Source organism: Prionailurus viverrinus, chromosome E3, assembly GCF_022837055.1.
Source record: "Prionailurus viverrinus isolate Anna chromosome E3, UM_Priviv_1.0, whole genome shotgun sequence".
Lineage (NCBI taxonomy): Eukaryota > Metazoa > Chordata > Mammalia > Carnivora > Felidae > Prionailurus > Prionailurus viverrinus.
Genome location: NC_062576.1, coordinates 15810309 through 15832918, shown reverse-complemented (window position 1 = coordinate 15832918; position 22610 = coordinate 15810309). Strand labels below are relative to the sequence as shown.

Here is a 22610-nt window from a genome sequence, read left to right as displayed (position 1 = left end):
GGAGGGTTGCTGAGGCCCAAACCAGGAAAGGATACGTGGAAGGGACATTGTAAAAGGCAGAACGACACGATCTGGACCCTAACGCGTCTTTCGGGATTTAAGCCAGAGTGACAGGGTCTGCATGCTTTCACCAAGGCCTTATGGGCCCTTGCCTGCATGCTGTCATTGGCCTGCATAGAGGCAGGCTGTGAAAAACGGTCCTGTGGAATTTGTCCTGGGCCATGATCATGCTCTTCTACAGTGAGTCTTTAGGAGAACCCTTGAGAGAAATTTCTGGGTTTGGTGTCAGAATTTCACCTGAAGGGTTCATTTGCATTTATATTTTGAACACCCAATTGTGTGACTATTTTTGTCTTGGTGATGATTGCTAGAAAGTTTAGTTAGAGACTAAACTGGACTGACTGGACTAATTTCTCTATCTTTAAGGACTGCATTTTTCTGTTGTTCCTGCCTCTGTATTCTGTTTCTCTCCATGTTTTGTGTTTCTTCCTATCATCTTCTAGTTGTTTTTAAGTGTTTATTTATTTATTTTGACAGAGAGAGAGAAAGAGAGAAAGACAGAGTGCAAGAGGGGTAAGGGCAGAGAGAGAGGGAGACACAGAATCCTAAGCAGGCTCCAGGCTCTGAGCTGTAAGCAGAGCCGACACAGGACTCGAACCCATGAACTATGAGATCATGACCTGAGTCAAAGTTGGACCCTTAACCTACTGAGCCACCCAAGCGTCCCTATCATCTTCTAGTTAACTGTGCTAAACTGTGTTTATATTTTTTAATGTTTATTTCTTTTTGAGAGAGAGAGAGACACACACACAGAGTTCGAGCAGGGGAGGGGCAGAGAGAGGGAGACACAGAACCTGAAGCAGGCTCCAGGCTCTGAGCTGTCAGTACAGAACCCGATGCAGGGCTTGAACTCATGAACTCATGAGCCACCTGGGCTCCCTGAACTGTGTTTATATTTTATGTAGACTTTACTCTTGAAAAGAAAGTAGGGAATAAGTATACATATTATACCACATAATGAGTAAACCCAAATAAAAATTACGAAGACCATTATTGTAGGGGCCCTGGAGAAATAAATACACATACATGGCTAATGACTCTGCATTGGGAGGTTCTGAGGATTGCAGTCTAGCAGTACATACTTAGAGATACAAAGTTGTTCATATTTATTGAACTGTTAATGTCACTGTTGAAAAATGTATCACAAAGAATAACCCAAGAGAAACAGTCCACACAATTGTACATAATAGTGCAAAAAAAGAGAGGAACCCGAATGCACAGTGGTAGAGACTGGTTAAATACATCATTTAATATAATGGGATGTGAGAAAGCCACCAAAAATGATTAAGTAGATCAGATAAATAGAAATGCACATAAGTGTGTAAATTATCAAAGTATGCATTATATCCATGTGGGAATACATATATACATCAGAAGAAATAAGAGGTCATGGGGTGTTGTAAATAACATTACAGGACAGACTTTTCTTTTCTACAGGGTTATATAATTGGTAGGTACTTTTGAGATTAGCACCAATTAAGGAGTGGATTTTGGAAACTTTATAAAATTTAGAGCTTTATGCGTGATCTTTCTTCAGCTACCAAGCAACCTCTTTGTCCCTTTTTTTCAGGATTTAAGCATTGAGGAACAATCAGAGTTTACTCAGGATTTTTACCAGAATGTGACTGAAAGAATGCAGACTCGTGGAAAAGGTAATACTTTGGTAGCCAGCCATTAAGGGATTGCTGGTCAGTTGTACAGAGTCTGACCTTTGAGTCTTTTAGAACTTTCTCTGTTTCTCTGATGGCCTGGCTGGTTTGCCAACTCTGTCCTATAAATGACTCCACTGACATCCTGGTAGCTGGTCTTATCCTTAGAGTGTCTTTCAATACCACCATGTGTACCATTCCAAAGTAATCACAGCAGTTGGGTAATTTATTGAACAATGTTTAATAATTCCACTAGGGGTAGGGGCAGAGTCGATTAAAACCCATTTAGGAGGCTTCTAAATGAAACCCCCATCTTGGAATCACCATTATGGTGAGTCATTTTTCATGATTATGTATTCCTCAGATGGGTGGGGGTGGAATAAAAATTGAGAATCAGGGACTTAGAGCTGTAGGGTTTTCGAGATTTTTTTGAATTTGACTTCCATTGATGTTGGGTTTTAGGATATACTTAGCATACATGTATAAATGAGAAATAAGCCCCACCCGTACACCTCCAAATCTCCAAGGTTTTATAGTAAACCTCAGAAAAAATGGAAGAGTGGGTTGCTGTCATTCTGTTTTTGGAATTTCAAGTGCTTTTCTAATGTAGCAATAGGGTGGGAGCCATGCTGATGTCTTCCCACTTGGCAAGGCATGCAACCTATTAGGTCCTGCCAAGCAGCTTAGGTTAGAACTGGCAGTTCTGTGAGAGGCAGTCCCAAAAATTGAGGTTAAGGTTTTAAAGGGTATTTTTTATTTTTTTATTTAAAAAGATTTTTTAAAATATTTATTTATTCTTGAGAGAGAGAGAGACAGAGCATGAGTGGGGGAGGGACAAAGAGACAGACACACAGAATCTGAAGCAGGGTCCAGGCTCTGTGCCGTCAGCACAGCGCCTGACGCAGGGCTCGAACTCACAAACGGTGAGATCATGACCTGAGCCAAAGTCAGACACTTAACCGACTGAGCCACCCAGGCGCCCCTAAAGGATATTTTTTAATGTAACATCTTGTACTTTTGTTTCTGGGTATATTTAATGTATTCACTAGTAAATTAGTTTTCTGCTATGTCAGAAAAACTATGAAAACATATTCTTAATTTAAACTGTCCATCCCTCTCTTGAGCTTTTATGTCCATTTGGATATTTCAGTGCCTCCGGAAAAAGTTGAGAAGATAATGGATCAAATCGAAAAGTACATCATGACTCGTCTCTATAAGTATGTGTTCTGTCCAGAAACTACCGATGATGAGAAGAAAGATCTCGCTATTCAAAAGAGGATCCGGTAGTTGGTTGTTTTGCTTTGTCTTGTGTTTACTACCTACCATGGGAAGAACACGTTGTGGGAGAACAGAGCACTTGCATTCAAACCTTGAGAGCAAATAACAGCAAAGGGACCGGCCATCCTTAGCACTGAGCTTCTTTGTGGTGTAGAAAGACCAGGAATATGGTAAATTGCTAGGAGGAAAGGCCTGGAATCACCTTCTTGCTTATCCTTCTGACTCCAGCAGCTTTAGATGAGAAGCAGATCCAGTGTTTGAGATTGTTTCAAAATCTCCAAAACTTCCAAGGAACAGGTGGAAATTTCATTACTTCTCATTGCTTTGTCCCGTCTTGTGAGGCAGGAAGTTAAGCTGGACATACCCATATTAAGGTGTCATTATTCCCACCCCACCCCCCCCCCAACCAGTGGTGCTCCTTATTTAGCTGTTCCTCCAATCACATCCTCCCCCAGCACTGGGTTGATAACACTTCCCAAAGTGCTTAATCTTCCATGGGCAGTAGAGTGGGCTCTATTCCCCCAGGGCTCTATTCTGGTGGCAGTGAAACACTTAGGAAATAGGCCATCTAAATGTGGGAATAGGTCTGAGGTTGCTTGTGCACAGGTGTTTCTGGAGGAGGGGGCCTAGGAATCCAAACGGTGTTCCCAGACAGTGGGGCTGGTAATTGGTAGATCTGTTCTTGGTAGTGTCACCCCAGAAGTGAGGACTTGGTATTGGGAACGTGACAGATGGAGCCAGAAGGAGCTAGATGGGCTTTGGACTGACATGCAGGGTGAGAGCATTTGTCAGACAACCGGTGAGGGTCAGCAGCAGAGTCTCTGCTGGGAAGCTAGGGTGTGGCCAGGAAATTCAGTGATTCAGACTAGGGCGACACACACTTGTTGACCTCTTACTCAGTCTCATAAGTTGAAGGCAGAGCCTAAGTGGACATTAAGGGTGATGGACAGTGAAGAGAGGAAGCAGCAGATTCTTCTCAGATCTTTATCCTCAAATATCTCTTCAGCCTCAGTATAATCTCATTTCAACCAGTAAAGTTGTCTTCTGCTTTCCTTGTGATAAGTGCCGAAGAGAAGCCTCATTTAAGGATTCTAGTTACTTCAGCTCAACTCCTAATATGTTCAGCAGCGATATGCTTGGGCCTACAATGGCCTCATTAGTCAATGGTGTCCCATATTTCCCCTTAACTGAAGGACATGACAAGACAAATGGCTGCAGTGTATTCTTGGGATTTTTACTGTCTTTCCCTCTTTGTAGAGCCCTGCACTGGGTTACACCTCAGATGCTTTGCGTCCCTGTTAATGAAGAAATTTCCGAAGTATCTGATATGGTGGTGAAAGCAATCACAGGTCAGTGAAACTGAGAGCTTTCTTATCTGGGTGTTTCTCCTTGAAGTTAACATAAATCCATACTTAAGTCAGTGAGCAGCCAGACAGTAAGGTATATTGCCAAAGGTATATTGGAATGTGGGAAAAGCGTTTTGCAAGAGTGCTAGTTTTATAAATTTGAAGCATTCACATTAGCAGGTAAACTACATTTCCCCTTTATTTTCTGTGACCAGGGTCTCTTATTTCTTGGGCATTGAACTAAACCAAGGTCAAATGCAGCTAAGGCTAATTTCTTAAAACTCAGTGGCATTTGTATATTCAAAATAATTTTAGAGGGAGGAAGGGAGTTGGTGGTACAAGGTACTCCCCGAGCTGAAGTTACATATTAAAATGATGTCTCTCTAATTGGCTAATTAGAGGTGTGCTTTGGATTATTTTTCTGGTTTGTCTAAGAAGTAAATGAAGTGCCCTGAATTGATGTGGTTCCAGCGTCCTGGACAGCTCCAGGCACCTAATAAGGTTTCTGTTTCTTAGTCATAGGAATAGCCCAGCAGAAATAGCCCACGAAAATTTAAAAAAAGCAAAGAACCAAAACAAATTGCTCCTACTAGAGAAGACATCCAACCTAGGCCAGCTTCTCCTCAATTAAGAAGAGTTGGAAAGACTTGCCCATTTAGAGATTGTTATTGAAATTCTGCTGGGAAAGAAAGTTAGTTGCTCAGCTGCTATTAGCAGTGTTGGAGGCAAACCGTTAGGTAGGCTCCTTTGGTTGTAAGAATTAGAGACTCACTCATGTTACAGGAAGAAATAGGGGGTTACTTAAGAGATTATCAAGGTAGGAAAGGAAGCCACACTCTCACGGAAACTTAGCTCCACAGCCCCTCTGGGGACTGGGATATCTGCTGTTAACGTGATTCTTGCACTCTTTCAGGTTCTGCTTCTCTTTGTATATCTCTGCATTTTAACTCCTGTTGTTAAATGAATTGTTTTCTGTAATTCCCCTTGCAGAGTCTAACTGGCCTAGCTAAATTCTGTCATCTTTGTTGTTCAAAGCTTTTCTGCAAGGCTGTGTTATAGGCTTCATGAATTGACTCCTTTGGGTCAAGGCCCACCCCCACTCCTACCTTTTGCTCAGGGAACATCATAAGAGATTGAAGGTGAGAAGCCTGGATATGGACATTGTACTTGTGTTTTTTCCCAAAGACTCTTACCAAGTTCAAGACCAATTGGTTTATGTTTAAAGTACTTCAAAGGAGTTTATGTTTGGGACTCTTTTCTGAAATGCCATAGGATAGACCTTATAAAACCAGAAACTACAGGAGCCAGACCATTGTTTGCTTAAGAATAGAACTAAGAGGATTTTAATACATCAACAGTTTGTTAATAGAATTTGAGAGATGAAACTTTTTTCTCTCAAGTCATCTGCGTTGGAGTTTGAAGAGATATTTTAGTAGTAGAAATTTGGCCACAAGATTTTATTTTTTAATGTTTACTCTGAGAGAGAGAGAGAGAGAGAGAGAGAGAGAAGAAGAAGAAGAAGAAGAAGAAGAAGAAGAAGAAGAAGAAGGAGGAGCAGTGAGAGAGAGAGAATCCCAAGTGGGCACCACACTGTCAGCACAGAGCCTGATGTGGGTTGGAACCCACAAACCATAAGATCATGACCTGACCCAAAACCAAGAGTCAGACACTCAGCCAGCTGAGCCACCCAGGCGCCCCTGGCCATAAAATTTTAAAAGCCTTCTTACTCTTCCTCATCTTAACCCCCATATCTTGCCAATCCAAGTACAGATACGTTCTGCCTCTATGAGGGCCAAAGGTTCTAATGATCACTGTGTTCCTAATCTGAAGTTGTTAGCCTAAGTACAGGAGTCCCAGAGAGGACAGTCTGTAACAGTGGTCTTAAATATGGAGACATCAGTTAAATGTCTCTACATTGTCCCAGGTGCTACCAATCAGCACTGTCAGTTTTGTTGATAAATATACCGAATAAGGCATTTTCCGTTTCAGTTGACATCTGTCATCTAGAAGTGGAGGCCACGGATGCTATTAAACATCATGCAAGACAGGACAGTCCCCTACAAAAAAAAAAAAAAAAAAATTATCCAGTCCAAAATCTCATTAGTGCCAAGGTTGAGGGATCATGACTTGGAGCTATAACCTACTTTGTTTACAAAACTTCTTGAACGATAAATCTAAGACTTCTGCTAAGATGGAGGACCCACCCTCAGCCTGTCTTTCCTACTGACTACAAGTAAAAGCCCTGGATGGCAGACACAAAGCAGTTATCTGAGGATTCTGAAAAGTAAATAAGAGCAGACAGATTAGGGCAGGAAATCATTGCTCGAAGAATTAATACAGTGGTGAGTTTCCTGTTGTTATTTCCTCCCGGATCTCCTCCTTTAGGCTTTAGAGCAATGCAAATCATGGAACTAGCTACACATGGGGGGGGTGGGGGTCCAAAAGAGTTCCCCCCAGAAAACTTCCTTCAGACTAAAGGATACTAGAGGAGGGGTTGCTGCAGGACAAAGAGTGTGACGGAAATCTATACCCCCTTCCCTCTTTCTTTTTTTTCTTTTCCCTTCCCTTCTCTTTTTACACTCTTGGCCCTCCCTCTTGGCAGTGGCAGCTACATGCATCCAGATAAAAAGTAATTCACGTAATTCACTTTTTTTTTTAAGTTTTAAGTAATCTCTGCATCCCACATGGGGCTCAAATTCATGTCGCCAAGATCAGGAGTCCCATGCTCCTCCAACTAAGCCAGCCAGATGCCCCATTTGGCTCAATCAGTAGAGCATCTAACTTCGGCTCAGGTCATGATCTCACGGTTTGTGGGTTCGAGCCCCACGTCGGACTCTGTGCTGACAGCTCACAGCCTGAAGCCTGCTTCGGATTCTGTATCTCCCTCTGTCTCTCCTCCTCCCCCGCACACGCTCTGTCTCTCTCTCTCTCTCTCAAAAATCAATAAACATTAAAAAAAACCACAAAACTTAAAGAATAGGAGCACCTGGGTGGCTCGGTCAGCTAAGTGTCTGACTTCGCCTCAGTCATGATCTCACAGTTCACCGGTTCTAGCCCTGTGTCAGGCTCTGTGCTGACAGCTCTGAGGCTGGAACCTACCTCGGTTTCTGTGTCTCCCTCTCTCTGCCCCTCCCCTGTTTGCATGCTCATGTGCACACGCATTCTCTCTCTCTCTCTCTCCCTCCCTCCCTCCCTCCCTCCCTCTCTCTCCCAGAAAAATAAACTTTAAAACTTTTTTTAAACAAAACTTAAAGGATAAATAATGAGAGAGTGGTTTAAAATGAGAGAAAGGTTTAAAATAAAAAATAAAAGCCAACAATAAAGGTAGAAAGCTAAACAGGATAAAAACAGTAGTAAAAACAGTTTTTAAAAAGTCTTAAAAATTTTTTTTTCTTAATGTTTTTTCTTGAGAGAGAGGAGGGGGGAGGAGCAGAGAGAGAGAGGGGGAAACACAGACTCTGAAGCAGGCTCCAGGCTCTGAGCTGTCAGCACAAAGCCTGATGCAGGGCTCAAACCCACAAATCGTGGAGCCAAAGTCAGACGCTTAACTAACTGAGCCACCCAGGCACCCCCCTGCCCCAGATCTTTTTTACATACATTCTACTCAAATAGAAAAAGAAAATAGTTTGAGACATAGTAACAATAATTACAACCCATCATTAAAAGAGTAAAGGAACTAAACCATAAAATAAGCAAAAGCATACAATAGACATGTATGTACAGGGACTAGAAGCATTAGGAAGTTAAAATACAGCCTCTGCGCTGTCGGGTGTTTCTGTCCCATACGTTAGTCTTCCATGGCTGGTGGTCCGTGAGGATTCCTCCCAGTAACCGACCTCCGGGATGAGAGCTGGGAGCAGAAAGAACTGTGACATGCGCCATCACCCCACCTAAATTAGAAACTTTTGTTCCTGCTGTTGACCAGAAATTGCTTTCAAATTAACCTGCCTCAGCTCTCTTCTTTCACGTTGCTCCAGATGGCAGGCAGAAACGCCTATCCAGAGGCGCACTCCCTCCTTCCTCTTCTGTTGTTCTAGTGGTGCTGAACTCCTCCCCACCTCCCGGTCTTTGTGGCACGGGGTGTCCATTTGCAAGAGCCTACCACTTAGTAGTAGTTTGGGGCAGTGAAGTAATTTTTCTCTGAGGGAAATGAATGAGAGTAAATGTATACCCTTGCTTTATCCCCTGTGCTAACTAGTAGGTTATAAATGTCATAAAAGTGCTGTAGGTGTTTGTAGCTGGTGGAGATTTATATGCCGTGGGGACTGGCCGCTATGGACTATATGTGTGATAGATTTTAGCAGCTGTATTTTTATATCCAATACAATGGTGCTTTGTATAGTACCCACCTTTCTAAAAAGCAGTAGGCTTCCTAAACTGACTTTTACAGTGTATTAGAGGAACAGAAGCAGGAAAAACGCTCTTAATTTTCCAAGGAGCTCATAAGCAGTTCACCATTGTGGTTAAAGGCATGCGTTAGAGAATCAGACTTGAATCTGCCCTCTGTCACTGGCTGTCTATATAATTTTGGGCAAATTATGGAACTTCTCTGAACCTCAGTTCCCTTCCTACAAGTAGTATCCATTGTACAATCTGAGGATGGAAAAGAAATAGGCTTGTGGAGCACAGAAATAATGCATATAATGGCTGGTCTGTGGTTCTGTGCCTGGTTACACATTCTGTAATGATGAGCTAGTGTTTACAGTTTCTGTGGTCAAAGTTTTTTATATACTAAGTTACCTGGTGGAGAAAGGGTTAACCTCTGTAATTTGTTAGATTAAAAAATGATTATTCTAATACTTCTTTAATGTAATCATTTTCTCATTGGAAGCAGTGTCTTTTCTGCTTTATAGATATCATTGAAATGGATTCTAAGCGTGTACCTCGAGATAAGTTGGCCTGCATCACCAAGTGTAGCAAGCACATCTTCAATGCCATTAAGATCACCAAGAACGAGCCAGCGTCAGCCGATGACTTTTTACCCACTCTCATCTACATTGTTTTGAAGGGCAACCCCCCACGCCTTCAGTCCAATATCCAGTATATCACCCGCTTCTGCAACCCAAGCCGATTGATGACTGGAGAGGATGGCTACTATTTCACCAATCTGGTAAGGATTTGATTTCCTGGAGTTACAGAGAGGAACCATTTTAGGGATGTGACACATCACTCACAGGCCTGTGACAGTTTACTGCCCGTGAGTTGAGGAATCAGTAAAGCTAAAGATGCTTGCTTGCTGTCACATAGCACACGTGACTGGGCCGGGCAAACACCCCACCTCTCAGTACTTGACCAGAGATTGTGATCCTCTTACAGGAAACACGATAGTCACGTGGAGGAGTGTCTGTTGCTGTTGGCCATCACTTGCCCAGGTCCTGGTTAAAAGGGCCATTCACTTAGTTGGGTTGTTTCAACCATGAATAAATCAGATCATGGACTTTGATTTCTTTATTGAAAGACTTAAGAATTATTTTTTGCTTTATTTCTATAAATGATCTCTTAGAACTGAATCCTGAGATTTTAGGCAAGGGTCAGTTTAGAGGACGTGAAATGATTTTCAACTGTTGTTAACCGTGCTACTTGATTCTAGGCAAGATGGCATTAAAATATGTGTATCTAAGTTGTAAGGCTGAATACTTCCTTTTACTGACCACTTAACTTTTGTTTGTTTGCTTTAGACTAGATTTACTAATGGATTTGAGCCTCAGAATACCTTATGTGCCTTCTTTCCTGGGTAGGAAGTTGTACAGGGTAATAGGGAGAGGAAACCAGGTTACATAAGGCAGCATTTCTAGTAAATTGTCTAAAAAGACATTTGAAACTAAAAAGACAAGCTTGAATCTCCCAAGCTTCCAGAAATTTGTTGTGATTTATTTTTAAATGCTAAATATGTATTCACTTTCGTGCCTGATTCTGTATTTTGTTTTCCTTTAAGTGGGTTCCCAAAAGTGTATAAATTTCCAGTGCTTCAAAACCTAGACCTGCCCCGGTTAACCTCACCCTCAGCCATGGCATTCAGCTGCTCATTACTGTTGTTGCAGCATCTGGGGATGTGGTTTGCAGGGAGTTGGGAATACTCTTCTTCTTTTTTCAAGCTCTTATGAAATTCCAGTTAGTTCACATACACCGTAATATTAGTTTTAGATGTAGAATTCAGTGGTTCATCACATACAACACCCATTGCTCATCCGAGTGCACTCCTTAATACCCATCACCCATTTAGCCCATCCTGGGAATGCCCTTTTTCAAAATGATGCTTGTTCCATTATTTGCAGTATTTTTCATCCTCCCAGACACATGGTGGTTTAAACTAAACTCCCCCCAAAAGTTTAGCTGAAGTAAGCATTTCTTAACATAAGTGAAAACATGCACTTGACTGCCAGGAAGAGCCTTTTGGATTTAGTTCTTTATCTAGAGAACATGAGAGAGTGTGGAAAATCCCTGAGAATTATGAAGATGGAGACGTGGCTGGTAGTAGAGAAATGAGCAGGGCTGGGAGGTGTTTGAGGGTCGTCCTGGTGGTCAACAGTGGAGGCTGCTGGCTCACCTTTTCCCTGCAGCTTCCCAGCACCTTGACCTACAGCCCTGTTAGCACCTATGTCTCCGTCCTCTTGCTGATTCAGAGTCCGGCTTCTGATCCCTCTGCTCCAGTGAAACTGCTCCAGCAGAAGTCAAATCCCATGAAAACTGTCAGCCTTCATCTTACTTCTTTAACATTCTTGGTAACTCCTTTGTTCTAGAAGTTCCTGCCTTTGGATTTCAGAGTTCCACTCCTTACTTGTCTCTTTGTGAGCTTTGTGTCTTCTCAAGTTGGGTTTTCCGTGGGGTGCTGTCCTCTATGCATCTCTCTCCCTAGGCTGTCTGCTCTGTTCGCAGCTCTGCCGTCATCTGCACAGTGATGACACACACACGTCGTTTGCCCTCCTGCTGAGCTCCACTTCTGGCTATTTATTGGGCCTCAGATTTAATTTTTTCAAAACTAAACCTGCTTCCCCACCAAATGGTTTTCTCCTTTCTCATATACACTGTTTCCACTTGGGGCAATAGCATCCATCCATGCCAGGAATGTTAGAATCCTCTTAGATTCCTCCTCTCTCCAGGGACTGCAGCACATCCACGGACACCGTTGGCACCTGTGTGGCAGGGTCAGATGGGCCCATTCTTGTCAGATGAGTCCGTTGTAGTAGATTTGTTAAATATTCCTCAAAAAGGTGATTCCCTTTTTTATGTGTAATAATGTTGGATCCTGGGAATGAGTTCTCAGAAGAAATTCTGAGAGCTGCCTGTTTCCCTCTGTTTATATTGCATGTCTTTCTTGTGAAAATAGTTTTTTAAGAAAATGTGAAAATTCATTTTCTTTGTAAAAAAATTAAATCAATATGAGAAAGTATAGCCAACAGATGTCTGTTTCACTGAGCATTTGCCCAAGGATTTCTGTACTAATAATTGCTCCCGTTTGTTCATTTCTTACTGCCGACCTGTGAGCTAAGCACATTACATGTGCTGGATTGCTTCATTCTCACAATAAATCTGGGTGGTATTTCCCGTTTTACAGATACAGGAACCCCAGAGACAGTAGGTAACTTTCCCCAGGCTCACAAAAACTCCTGGCCAACATATGACGGAGGTGACAACTCAGGTTGCTTGATTTCAAAGCCTGTTCTTTCAGCCACTTGATGTTAAAGGACCACAGGTCCTTAGAGGACCAGAGGTCTGTGTGCCACTCCAGTACCTGCTGATGTGCCCAGTAGCTGGCCAGGCCCTGAGTGAGCATTGTGGGGCTGGCAAGACCTCAAAGGGGAATGGCTTTATGGGATATGTTCCCCAGTCACTTGGCCCTAGAGCTCCCAGTCCCAACAGTGGTTCCTCTTCCCTGCAACATGGCAGGGAAGCAGAGAGTCTCCGAGTTTGAGGAATCATTCAGTTTTTGTCCACGGGAAACTCTGTAGCCAGTGTGGAACAAACACTGAAGGTGCCTCCCCCAACATTTCACTCTGTATAAGACCCCTAGACCTTTGAACAACCCAAGGAGAGGACTGAATTTCTCACAGACTCAATGGGAGTTTGCAATGCAACTTTTTTTTTTTCCTAAGGAAGAAATGTATTATTTCAGGTGGGAGTATAAGGAAACATGATTGGGACGCCTGGGTGGCTCAGGTAAGCATCCAGCTCTCGATTTTGGTTCAGGTCATGATCTCATGGTTGTGAGGTCAAGCCCCACATCGGGCTCTGTGCTGGGCATGGAGCCTGCTTAAGATTCTCTCTCTTTCTGCCTCTCCCCTGCTCGGGTGTGCTCACACTCTCTCTCCCTCAAAATAAATGAGTCAATAGAAGGAAGGAAGGAAGGAAGGAAGGAAGGAAGGAAGGAAGGAAGGAAGGGAGGGAGGGAGGAAAAGAAAGAAAGAAAGAAAGAAAGAGAAAGAAAGAAACAGATTTGCTGTGAGTTGTTAATTTTGTTTTGTTTGGTTATTTATTTTTGAAAGAATGCAAGCAGGGAAGGGGCAGAGAGAGAGGTACAGAGGATCTGAAGCAGGCTCTGCACTGACAGCAGGGAGCCCAATGTAGGGCTGAGCTCATGACCTGAGCTAAAGTTGAGGCTCAAGCGACTGAGCCACCCAAGTGCCTCTGAGTTGGTAATTTTTGAAGCTGAAGTCCATGGTGGGTCATTACCTGTTTTTTCCTACCTTTTTTTTTTTTTTTTTTTTTTAATGTTTATTTATTTTTGAGACAGAGAGAGACAGAGCATGAACAGGGGAGGGGCAGAGAGAGAGGGAGACACAGACTCTGAAACAGGCTCCAGGCTCTGAGCGGTCAGCACAGAGCCCGACGCGGGGCTCAAACTCATGGGCCGTGAGATCATGACCTGAGCCGAAGTCGGACGCTTAACCGACCAAGCCACCCAGGCGCCCCATCCTACTTCTGATTGTTTTAAATTCACCATAATAAAAGGATTTTAAAAGATTTATTTGAATATTTGTATCTTTCCCCTTATGGCTATAGTAAATAACCTTCTGGTTTTTTCTAGTGCTGTGCTGTGGCTTTCATTGAGAAGTTAGATGCTCAGTCTTTGAATTTAAGTCAGGAAGATTTTGATCGATACATGTCCGGCCAGACTTCTCCCAGGAAGCAAGAATCTGAGAATTGGTCTCCTGATGCTTGCTTAGGGGTTAAGCAAATGTATAAGAACTTGGATCTTCTGTCTCAGTTGAATGAACGGCAAGAAAGGATCATGAGTGAAGCCAAGAAACTTGAAAAAGACCTCATAGAGTGGACAGATGGAATTGCAAAAGAGGTTCAAGACATTGTTGAGAAATATCCACTCGAAATTAAGCCCCCGAATCAATCTTTAGCAGCTATTGACTCTGAAAATGTTGAAAATGATAAACTTCCTCCACCATTGCAACCTCAAGTTTATGCAGGATGATAAATATTTACATGGGTAGTATTTATTTGAGCCTAAATTGTAGCTAGCCCTTACTACAGTCCATGATTGGGATCTAGACTATAACTTAATGCTTACAAATGCCAGAGTGTTTTTAAAGGTACAGTCTGTGGGGATTGTTCTGTTTGTTTTGTTTTGTTTTTCCTGGCAGGGGAAGCTTAGTAAATAATAAAATACTATTTATTTGAGTTACTGAAATAGATTCATTTAAGTCTTATGTGAAAGTTTTGTCTAAATCTATTTTTTGTCCATGATTTTCCTACGTGCTTCCTCTGTGGCATTCACTGTGGTTTGGATTTGGGTAAATAATTGCCTTTAAAGGATAAAACAAATGAATGCTACAAAATGTATGGTACCACTCTTCTACAGTTTGAAATAATTTTATAATTGTAAAGATAGAAGATATATTGATAAGTAAATATGTAAAATTGTAAATATGTAAAAAAAAAAAGGAATGGTGTCTGCTGTGCATGGCGTTTCATGCGTTAATTTTTTTAGTTTAAAATGAAGTATATTGAATGTTTGCCTTTAACACCATTTTATTTGGTTTGCCCCACTTAAATGAATCTAGAAACATTAGACATACTGCCCTTAAAATATTGACTCCACCTCTAACAATATGTTAGCCTAACTTTGAGGTTCTGTATAATCAGTCAGGGACTGTGACACCATTGAGGTTCAGAATAATTTTTAGGTCGTATAAAGTTACTGTTCAAGATAGTCATTTGAAGACTTTGAACCATGCCTCTTGCACCGTCGTCCTCCACTCATTCAGGAGGTATTTATAGAGGTCTTCGTAAAGGAGCTGGTCCTGGGTCTAGATCAGAAGACAGGAGTGAACGGGCCTCCACTGGCGAGAGCCGATGGGGAACTCCTCAGAGCTGTAGCACCCTTCTTTCTGCCTCCGTCTGCAGCAGACCTTTGACTCTATGGGCAACCCGGACGCATGTCATATAAACCTCTTACAGGGTTTCTCCACCTCAGTGCTACTGACATTTGGGGCCTGAGGACTTTTTGTTATGAGGGCTTCCCTGTGCATTACAGGACGTTTAGCAGTATTCCTGGCCTCGATACCCACTAGACACTAGTGGCAACCCGCACAGTCGTGAAAAATCTCCTCCAGACATCGCCAGATGTTTCCAGGGTGGAGTGGGTGCAAATTCGCCCTCAGTTGAGAACCACTAATCTATTGTGTAGACAAGGAAGCTGTCCTCCTTGTGGTTAATATGATGTAACCAAAGAATATTGTATTAAATGCACAGTGCGGTCAACTGATAACTGAGGCTTTACAGCCACTGGCAGTGTGGAACCGTTTTAATCCTAACGGAACCCTTCATAACCTAAATACGCCACGTATGATCCTCCTTCCAGTCAGTGATTTCTATAGATTATCAGCGTAGCTGTGAAATTGTGCATAATTCCAGGGCATCGTTCTGAAACAAGGTCACATGACACAAGCAGTATCTCAGTATCTTCCTAACAGTGTACCACACAGATTTGTAGTGCAGTAATTTTGGAATAAAACTAGGGTGAGTATAAAACTTTGTATCCTTTACTTAAATTTCCCCGTAAGAGCCATGAGGTTGACATACCTGTTGTCACGAAGCGCTAAAGGCGTGAAGCAGTTAACCGAGTCAGCCGATCACTGAGCTCATGTGGAGTGCGAGGAGTTACTATCCGATGCCAGTGAGAATCTGCACTTAGAAACCCGAGCCCAAGTGATTTTTGTAGAAAGCTTTCCCCCTTTTCCGTTGTTCTTTTCTATGTACTTTCTAGGTGCTAATCCAGGTATACACACTCTGAATTCTCCTGGGAATATATACAGTTCTTTTAGTCTTGTACATTATGTTTGTTAAATAAAATGTGCATATCAGCCTCCCACAAAAACTGTCTTCTTTTGATTTCTTGCATATCTTTAAGGGAAGCTGTTGAATTGATTTCTTTGTACGTGTCTCATATTAGTTGAATTCTGTAGATAGGAAATCTTGCCTTAGGTAGAGGCTTATATTTCTCTTAAGTTGGCATCAACACTGTAGCCACATTTTCTGTCTTCTCAACAAGAGAGTATCGCTATTTTATGTACTATAAACGTGATTGGAATAAACCTTTGGAACGGAAACCCATATTAACAGGGTCTCATGATCCATCCCTCTTTCAGCTAGATTGAGTTTTAGTTCTTTATTTTAGGAAAAGCTACATTACTAATATCCTCATGTTGCAAAGGTTTCCGTTTTAAGCCACAACTGTCAGTATCACACTTAAAAATGAAGCATTGGAGACATTCCAGTTAAAATCAAGAACAAGAGAAAGATGTTTGCTGTCACTGCCATTAGCACTTTTCTGAAAGTTTTACCCCAGGTACTCAGTCTTCAAACAGAAATGAAGGGGGCTTAATCTAACCTATGTAGAAAATGTTCTAGCCTCGTGGTTGAGGCTTGCGGTTGGCTTTGAAATTTTGGCTAACACGTAGATATTAGTTCTTTGGCCTTGGGCAAGTCTCTGCTCTTTCACATACCCAATCTGTGAATCGGGTGTGACGATCACACCAGCTTCAAGGGCTTCTGGGGATTAGATGACATACAACAGTACCTAGCAGTGCTAAGTGCTCAAGTGATAGCTATGTATAGGTGCTTTTTTCTACTTAGAAAGCCCAAGAGAACTGATATGGAAACATTACATTTCACTAAAATGGTGAGATATGACATGAGAAGTAGCCATCAAAAGCAACAGTACAAAATGATATTTCTGTATCTCATAACTGTCCAGTTAGCAAATACGATGGGAAAATTGTGTTCACTATAGAAACCTATAAATCAAACAGCAAGAGCTTTTAGGATTTATATGGGAAAAAATACAAAATTGAGAAACAGAAGACATACTCGGACCTGTGCTCAGAAGTTCCCTGCGCTTGGGCTTTAATGTTCTGTCTCTGCCATCTTGGATATTCTTAATGTTGTCTTTGGATTCATGTTTTTGAGTGAAGTCTGAGGGGACAATGGAGCATGCACAGTGCGGCTTAGAGCCTCGGTTCATGCATAGTCCTGCCTCCCACCACCCTCCTGGATGAGATCTTGGTCTTACCGCTTCCACTCTGTGACCACTGTAGCCCCTCAGGAACAGTCACAGCTGGGTATGCATGCATGGGGCATTGGACCAAGACATGATGGCGCATTTGATGGCTTGCTGGCTGACAGCCGCATCTTGGCCAGTTGGGGAGTGGGAACAAGCGTCACTCACCCTTTATCCAGCATGTTCCGTGGAGAAAAGGCTGGATCTACAGCTAGGTAAGTTAAAAAATTAGTGAAAAGTATCTTTTTGGTCTGAAAGCAAGAAAGTACTTTAAGACTAATGGGTATATCTCAATAGGACATTGGAGTCAGATGGAAGGTGTCCCATTGGACAGTTTGGGGGCACTCTGAATAAAATGAAGAGGAATTGTGAAAAACATTGAATAAATACGTCATTTAAAAAAAAAAAAAAAAAAAAAACCCACATGCCCGGATGGCTCAGTCTGTTCAGTGTCCAACTCTTGGTTTTGGTTTAGGTCATGATCTCGTGGTTTATGAGTTCAAGCCCCATGTCAGGCTACACGCTGATGGTGTGGAGCTTGCTTGGGATTCTTTCTTTCTCCTCTCTCTACCCCTCACCCCAGCTTGCACTCTCTTTCTCTCTCTCTCTCAAGATAAACCCACACATATTGGAGGTTACCATTATACCAACCGATTTTGAGGAAGAACTATAGTGACACCCAGTTGATGGAAAGCCTTCACAGTAAAATGATAGCTAGTAAAAGGGGGGGGGGGAATATAATTAAAAAAAAAATTTTAATGTTTATTTTTGAGAGAGAGAGAGAGTGCAAGCAGGGGAGGGGTAGAGAGAGAGGGAGACACAGAATCTGAAACAGGCTCCAGGCTCTGAGCTGTCAACACAGAGCCCGACACGGGGCTCGAACCCACAAACTGTGAGATCATGACCTGAACCGAAGTCAGACGCTCAACCAACTGAGCCACCCAGGTGCCCCGGAAAATACAACTTTAAAAATCTCATTCATATGTGGAATTTAAGAAACAAAACAGATGAACATATGGAAAGGGGCCGAGGGGAGAAGAAAGGGAAACAAACCACAAGAGACTCTTAATGATCGAGATCAAGCTGAGGATTGACAGAGGGAAGCAGGTGGGAGATGGGTTAAATGGGTGATGGGCATTAAGGAGGGCACTTATTGTGATGAGCACTGGGTGTTGTATGTAAGTGATGAATCACTGAAGTCTACTTCTGAAACCAATATTGCACTGTATATTAACTAAAATTTAAATTAAAAAATAATTTTAGTCCAGGACCAAATGGCTTCACTGGTGAGTTCTACCATTTAAAGAACTGACATCAATCTTTCTGAAGCTCTTCTAAAAAATTGAAGAAGAAGGAATACTTCTTATGAGTCCAGCATTGCCTGAGGACAGTCTGAGAAAAGAAAACTATAGACCAATTTCCCTGGTGAGCATAAATGCAAAAACTCTCAACAAAATATTAGCCATCAAAAGTAACTAAGTAGCCATCTATAACACATTAAAGGGATTATACACCATGACCAAATGGGATTGATTCCTGGAATGCAAAAATGGTTCAACTACAAAAACCAATCAATGCAATACATAAACAGAATAAAGGGATCAAACACCATATGATCATCTCAACTGAAGCAGAAAAAGCACTTAAATACACTTCTTGAAAAAATAAAGTAGGAATAGAAGAAAACAAGAACATAATCAAAGGCATATAAGAAAACCCACAGCTAACATCATAATGGTTAAAGACTGAATGCTCTTCCTCTAAGACCAGGAGCAAGACAAGGATGCCCACCTTCACCACTTCTATTCAAGATATTATCTAATGAGAAATTGTAAGACACCATCATAAAAATGCATCAGTGAGCTAAAATGAACATGCTTAGATGTAGAAAGTAGATGTAGATGTAGAAAGTCCCAGCAAAGCAAAGGTATAAGGAAGAACCAAATAGAAATGTTAGAGCTGAAAACTACAATAACCGGGGGGGGGGGGGGGGGGGGGTGGAGAAAGCAGGGGCACCTAGGTGGCTCAGTTGAGCATCTCCTAATTTCAGCTCAGGTCCTGATCCATGGGAGGGGATCAAGCCCCATGCTGGGCTCCACACTGAGCATGGAGCCTGCTTGAGATTCTTTCTCTCTCTCCCTCTGCCCCTCTCCCCCACTTGCTTCTCTCTCTCTCTCTCTCAAAAACATTTTTTTTTTAAAAACTGATAAATTGGACTGAGTCAAAATTTAAAACTTTTGTTCTATGAAAGATCCTGTTAATAAAAGGACAAGCTGGAGACTGAAAAAAAAATTGCAAATTACATGTCCAACCAACAATTGATATCCATGATATATAAAGAATAGTCTGAACTCAACAGTTAAAAAAATTTTTTTAATGTTTATTTTTAAGACAATGTGAGAGACTGAGTGTAAGCAGCAGAGGGGCAGAGGGAGACACAGAATCCGAAGGAGGCTCCAGGCTCTGAGCTGTCATCCCAGAGCCCGACGTGGGGCTCGAACTCACAAACCATGAGATCATGACCTGAGCCACCCAGGCGCCCCAACAGTTAAAAATTTTTTTTTCAGTTAAAATTTTTTTAATGTTTGTTTTTGATAGAGACAAAGCATGAGTGGGGGGCAGGGCAGAGAGGGAGACAGAATCTGTGCTGTCAGCACAAGAGTCCAATGTGGGGCTCAAACCCATGAACCATGAGATCATGACCTGAGCCAGAGTCAGACTCCTAACCTACTGAGCCACGCAAGTGCCCCTGAACTCAACAGTTAAAAAAGAATTCAGTTAGACAATGGACACAAGACTTGAACAGAAACTTAACCATAGAAGATACATGCCACGCCATTCAGTGGGAGAAAGGACAATATTTTCAGTAAATGGTGTTAGGAAAATTAGATAACCTTGTGTGAAAGAATGAAGTTGGACCTTACACCATAAACAATTAATTCAAAGGATCAAAGACTTAAACATAAGAGCTAAAGCTATAAAACTTATAAGAAAACGGAGGGGGAAATCCCCACGACATTAGGTTTGGCAATGATTTCTTGGATATGACACCAAAAGCACAGTCAACAAAAGAAACAATGGATCAATGGGACTTCATCAAAATTTAAACCTTTTGTGCTTCAAAGGACAGTATAATAAGAGAGTGAAAAGACAACCCACAGAAAGGGAGGGGAAAAAATTTAAGGTGTACATATTTAATGTGCAACTTGATGAGTTTAAGTATACATCTGTGAAACCATCACCAACATCCAGACCATAGACATATCCATCACCTCTCAAAGTTTCCTCCTATCTTCTTTATTATTATTAATTTTCATGGTGGGGAGTAATGGTGTTAAGAACACTTAAGATCTACCCTTCTAGGGGCGCCTGGGTGGCGCAGTCGGTTAAGCGTCCGACTTCAGCCAGGTCACGATCTCGCGGTCCGTGAGTTCGAGCCCCGCATCGGGCTCTGGGCTGATGGCTCAGAGCCTGGACCCTGTATCCGATTCTGTGTCTCCCTCTCTCTCTGCCCCTCCCCCGTTCATGCTCTGTCTCTCTCTGTCCCAAAAATAAATAAACGTTGAAAAAAAAATTAAAAAAAAAAAAGATCTACCCTTCTAGAAAAATTTAAATATATAATATAGTACTGTTAGCTATAGGCATTGTGTTGTATAGTAGACCTCCAGAAATTATTTATCTTGTATAACTGAAATTGTGTATACTTTGAGTGTCATTACCCATTCCTTCTTCCCCCCAAGCGCCTAGAAATCACTATTTTACAAGAGAATATATTTGCAAATCATATACCTGATAAGGGTTAGATATCCAGAATATATAAAGTACTCCTTCAATTCAACAATTAAAAAAAAAAAAAAAGACCCAAGCAGGGGATCCTGGGTGGCTCGGTTGATTAAGCGTCTGAATTTGGCTTAGGTCATGATATCATGGTTCATGGGTTTGAGTCCCACATCAAGCTCTGTGCTGACAGCTCGGAGACCGGAGCCTGCTTCGGATTCTGTGTTTCCCTCTCCGCCCTTCCTCCACTCATGCTCTGTCTCTTTCTGTCTCCCTCTCTGAAAAATAAACATTTAAAAAAAAAAAAAAAAAGCAACCCAATTCAAAAATGGGCTTAAATAGACATCTCCAAAGAAAATACACAACTGCCCATAAGCACATGAAAAGATGCTCAACACCAATAGTCATTAGAAAAAAAGCAAATCAAAATCACAGGGAGGTACCAATTCACAGCAGTCAGGATGGTTTTTGTCAGAAAAGCAGAAGATAACAAGTGACGATGAGGGTGTGATGAAATTGGAACCCTGGTGCATTGCTGTTGGGAATATAAAATGGTGCCATCATCGTGGAGAACATTTTGGTGGTTCCTCAAGGAGTGAAGCCTAGGATTACTATATGATCCAGCAATTTCATTTCTAGATATGGTACCCAAAAGAACTGAAAGTAGGGATTCAAACAGATACTTGCTATATTATTAGGGCTGACATAACCAGTACCAAAAGCTGGGTAGCTTAAACAACAGAAGGCCATTTTCATACAATTCTGGAGGCTAGAAATGTGAGGCTATGGCGTCAGTAGGGTTGGACCTGAGGCGTCTCCTTGGTTTGTGGGTGGCCATCTTCTTCCTGTGTCTTCACATCATCTGCCTTCTGTATATGTCTATGTCCAAATTCCCTCCTCTTATAAGCACACCAGTCATACTAGATTAGGGTCCATCCTAAGGACCTTATTTAAGATTGATTACACCTGTAAAGATCCTGTCCCTAACTATAGTCACATTCTGAGATGCTAGGGGTTAAGACTTCAACATGTGAATTTTTGTGGGGACACGATTTAGTTTGATGTTTACACACCAAGGCTCAGAGGAGCATTATTCACAACAGCCAAAAGGTTGATACAACTCAGATGGCCATCAACAGATGAATGGGTTAAAAAATTGAGGTATCCCTGTAGTGTAAAAGATTCAGCCTTAAAAAGGAATGAAATTCTGATACGCAATGCATGGATAAACTTTGAAAACATTCTGCCAAGTGAAATAAACCAAGACAAAAGGTCAACTACTGTATGATTCTATTTATGTGAGGTAACTAGAATAAGCAAAGATACAGAGACAGAAATTAGAATAGAAGGTACCAAGAGTTAAGCGGGAGGAGGAATGGAGAGTTAGTGTTTATCAGTACAGTGTTTCGGTTTGGGATGATAAGAAAGTTCAGGAAATGGATAGTGGTGATAGTCGCATAACATCGTGAATATAATTAATGCCACTGAATTGCACACTTACAGTGGCTAACGTGGCACATTTTGTTAAGCGTATTTTACCACAATTTAAAAAATTTTTTTAAATTAAAAAGAAGTGAAAGGAACTATACTTGATAAACAAGGGAAAATGAACCCAAGAAAAAGAAAACGTGGAATCAGAAAAGAGAAAGTGTAGAATGCTACAGCCACTCTGGAAAAATAGTTTGGTAGTTTCTTGTAAAACATATACTTACCTTCCAAACCAGCGATAGCACCCCGGGGCATTTATTCCAGAGAAATGAAAACTCCTGAACATACAAAAGCCTGTGCACAAACGTTAAAAGCAGCTTTATCTTGAGTAACTTCGAACTAGCGACGTTCCATATGTTCTCTCACAGGTTAAACTCACTGTGGCACATACGTACAATGGAACACTACTCCGCATGTTAATTCCTGTAACAGTTGGAGTGAAAAACAATCCAGGCTCAAAAAGTTACATGCTGTATGACTCCATTTACATAGCATGGTTGA

At 41.8% G+C, this 22610-nt stretch overlaps 1 protein-coding gene across 3 annotated transcripts in view; it reads left to right on the top strand.

The window, feature by feature from the left end:
• Positions 1-15662, top strand: part of RABGEF1 (RAB guanine nucleotide exchange factor 1) — a 62580-nt gene extending 46918 nt beyond the window's left edge. For all 3 annotated transcript variants that reach the window (XM_047838739.1, XM_047838736.1, XM_047838737.1), the window contains exons 5-9: positions 1631-1712; positions 2860-2992; positions 4245-4336; positions 9187-9443; positions 13359-15662. In XM_047838739.1, the coding sequence (XP_047694695.1) occupies positions 1631-1712; positions 2860-2992; positions 4245-4336; positions 9187-9443; positions 13359-13757 (963 nt within the window). In that variant the 3' untranslated portion in view covers positions 13758-15662. The remainder of the gene's footprint in view (positions 1-1630; positions 1713-2859; positions 2993-4244; positions 4337-9186; positions 9444-13358) is intronic.
• Positions 15663-22610: the final 6948 nt, after the last annotated feature.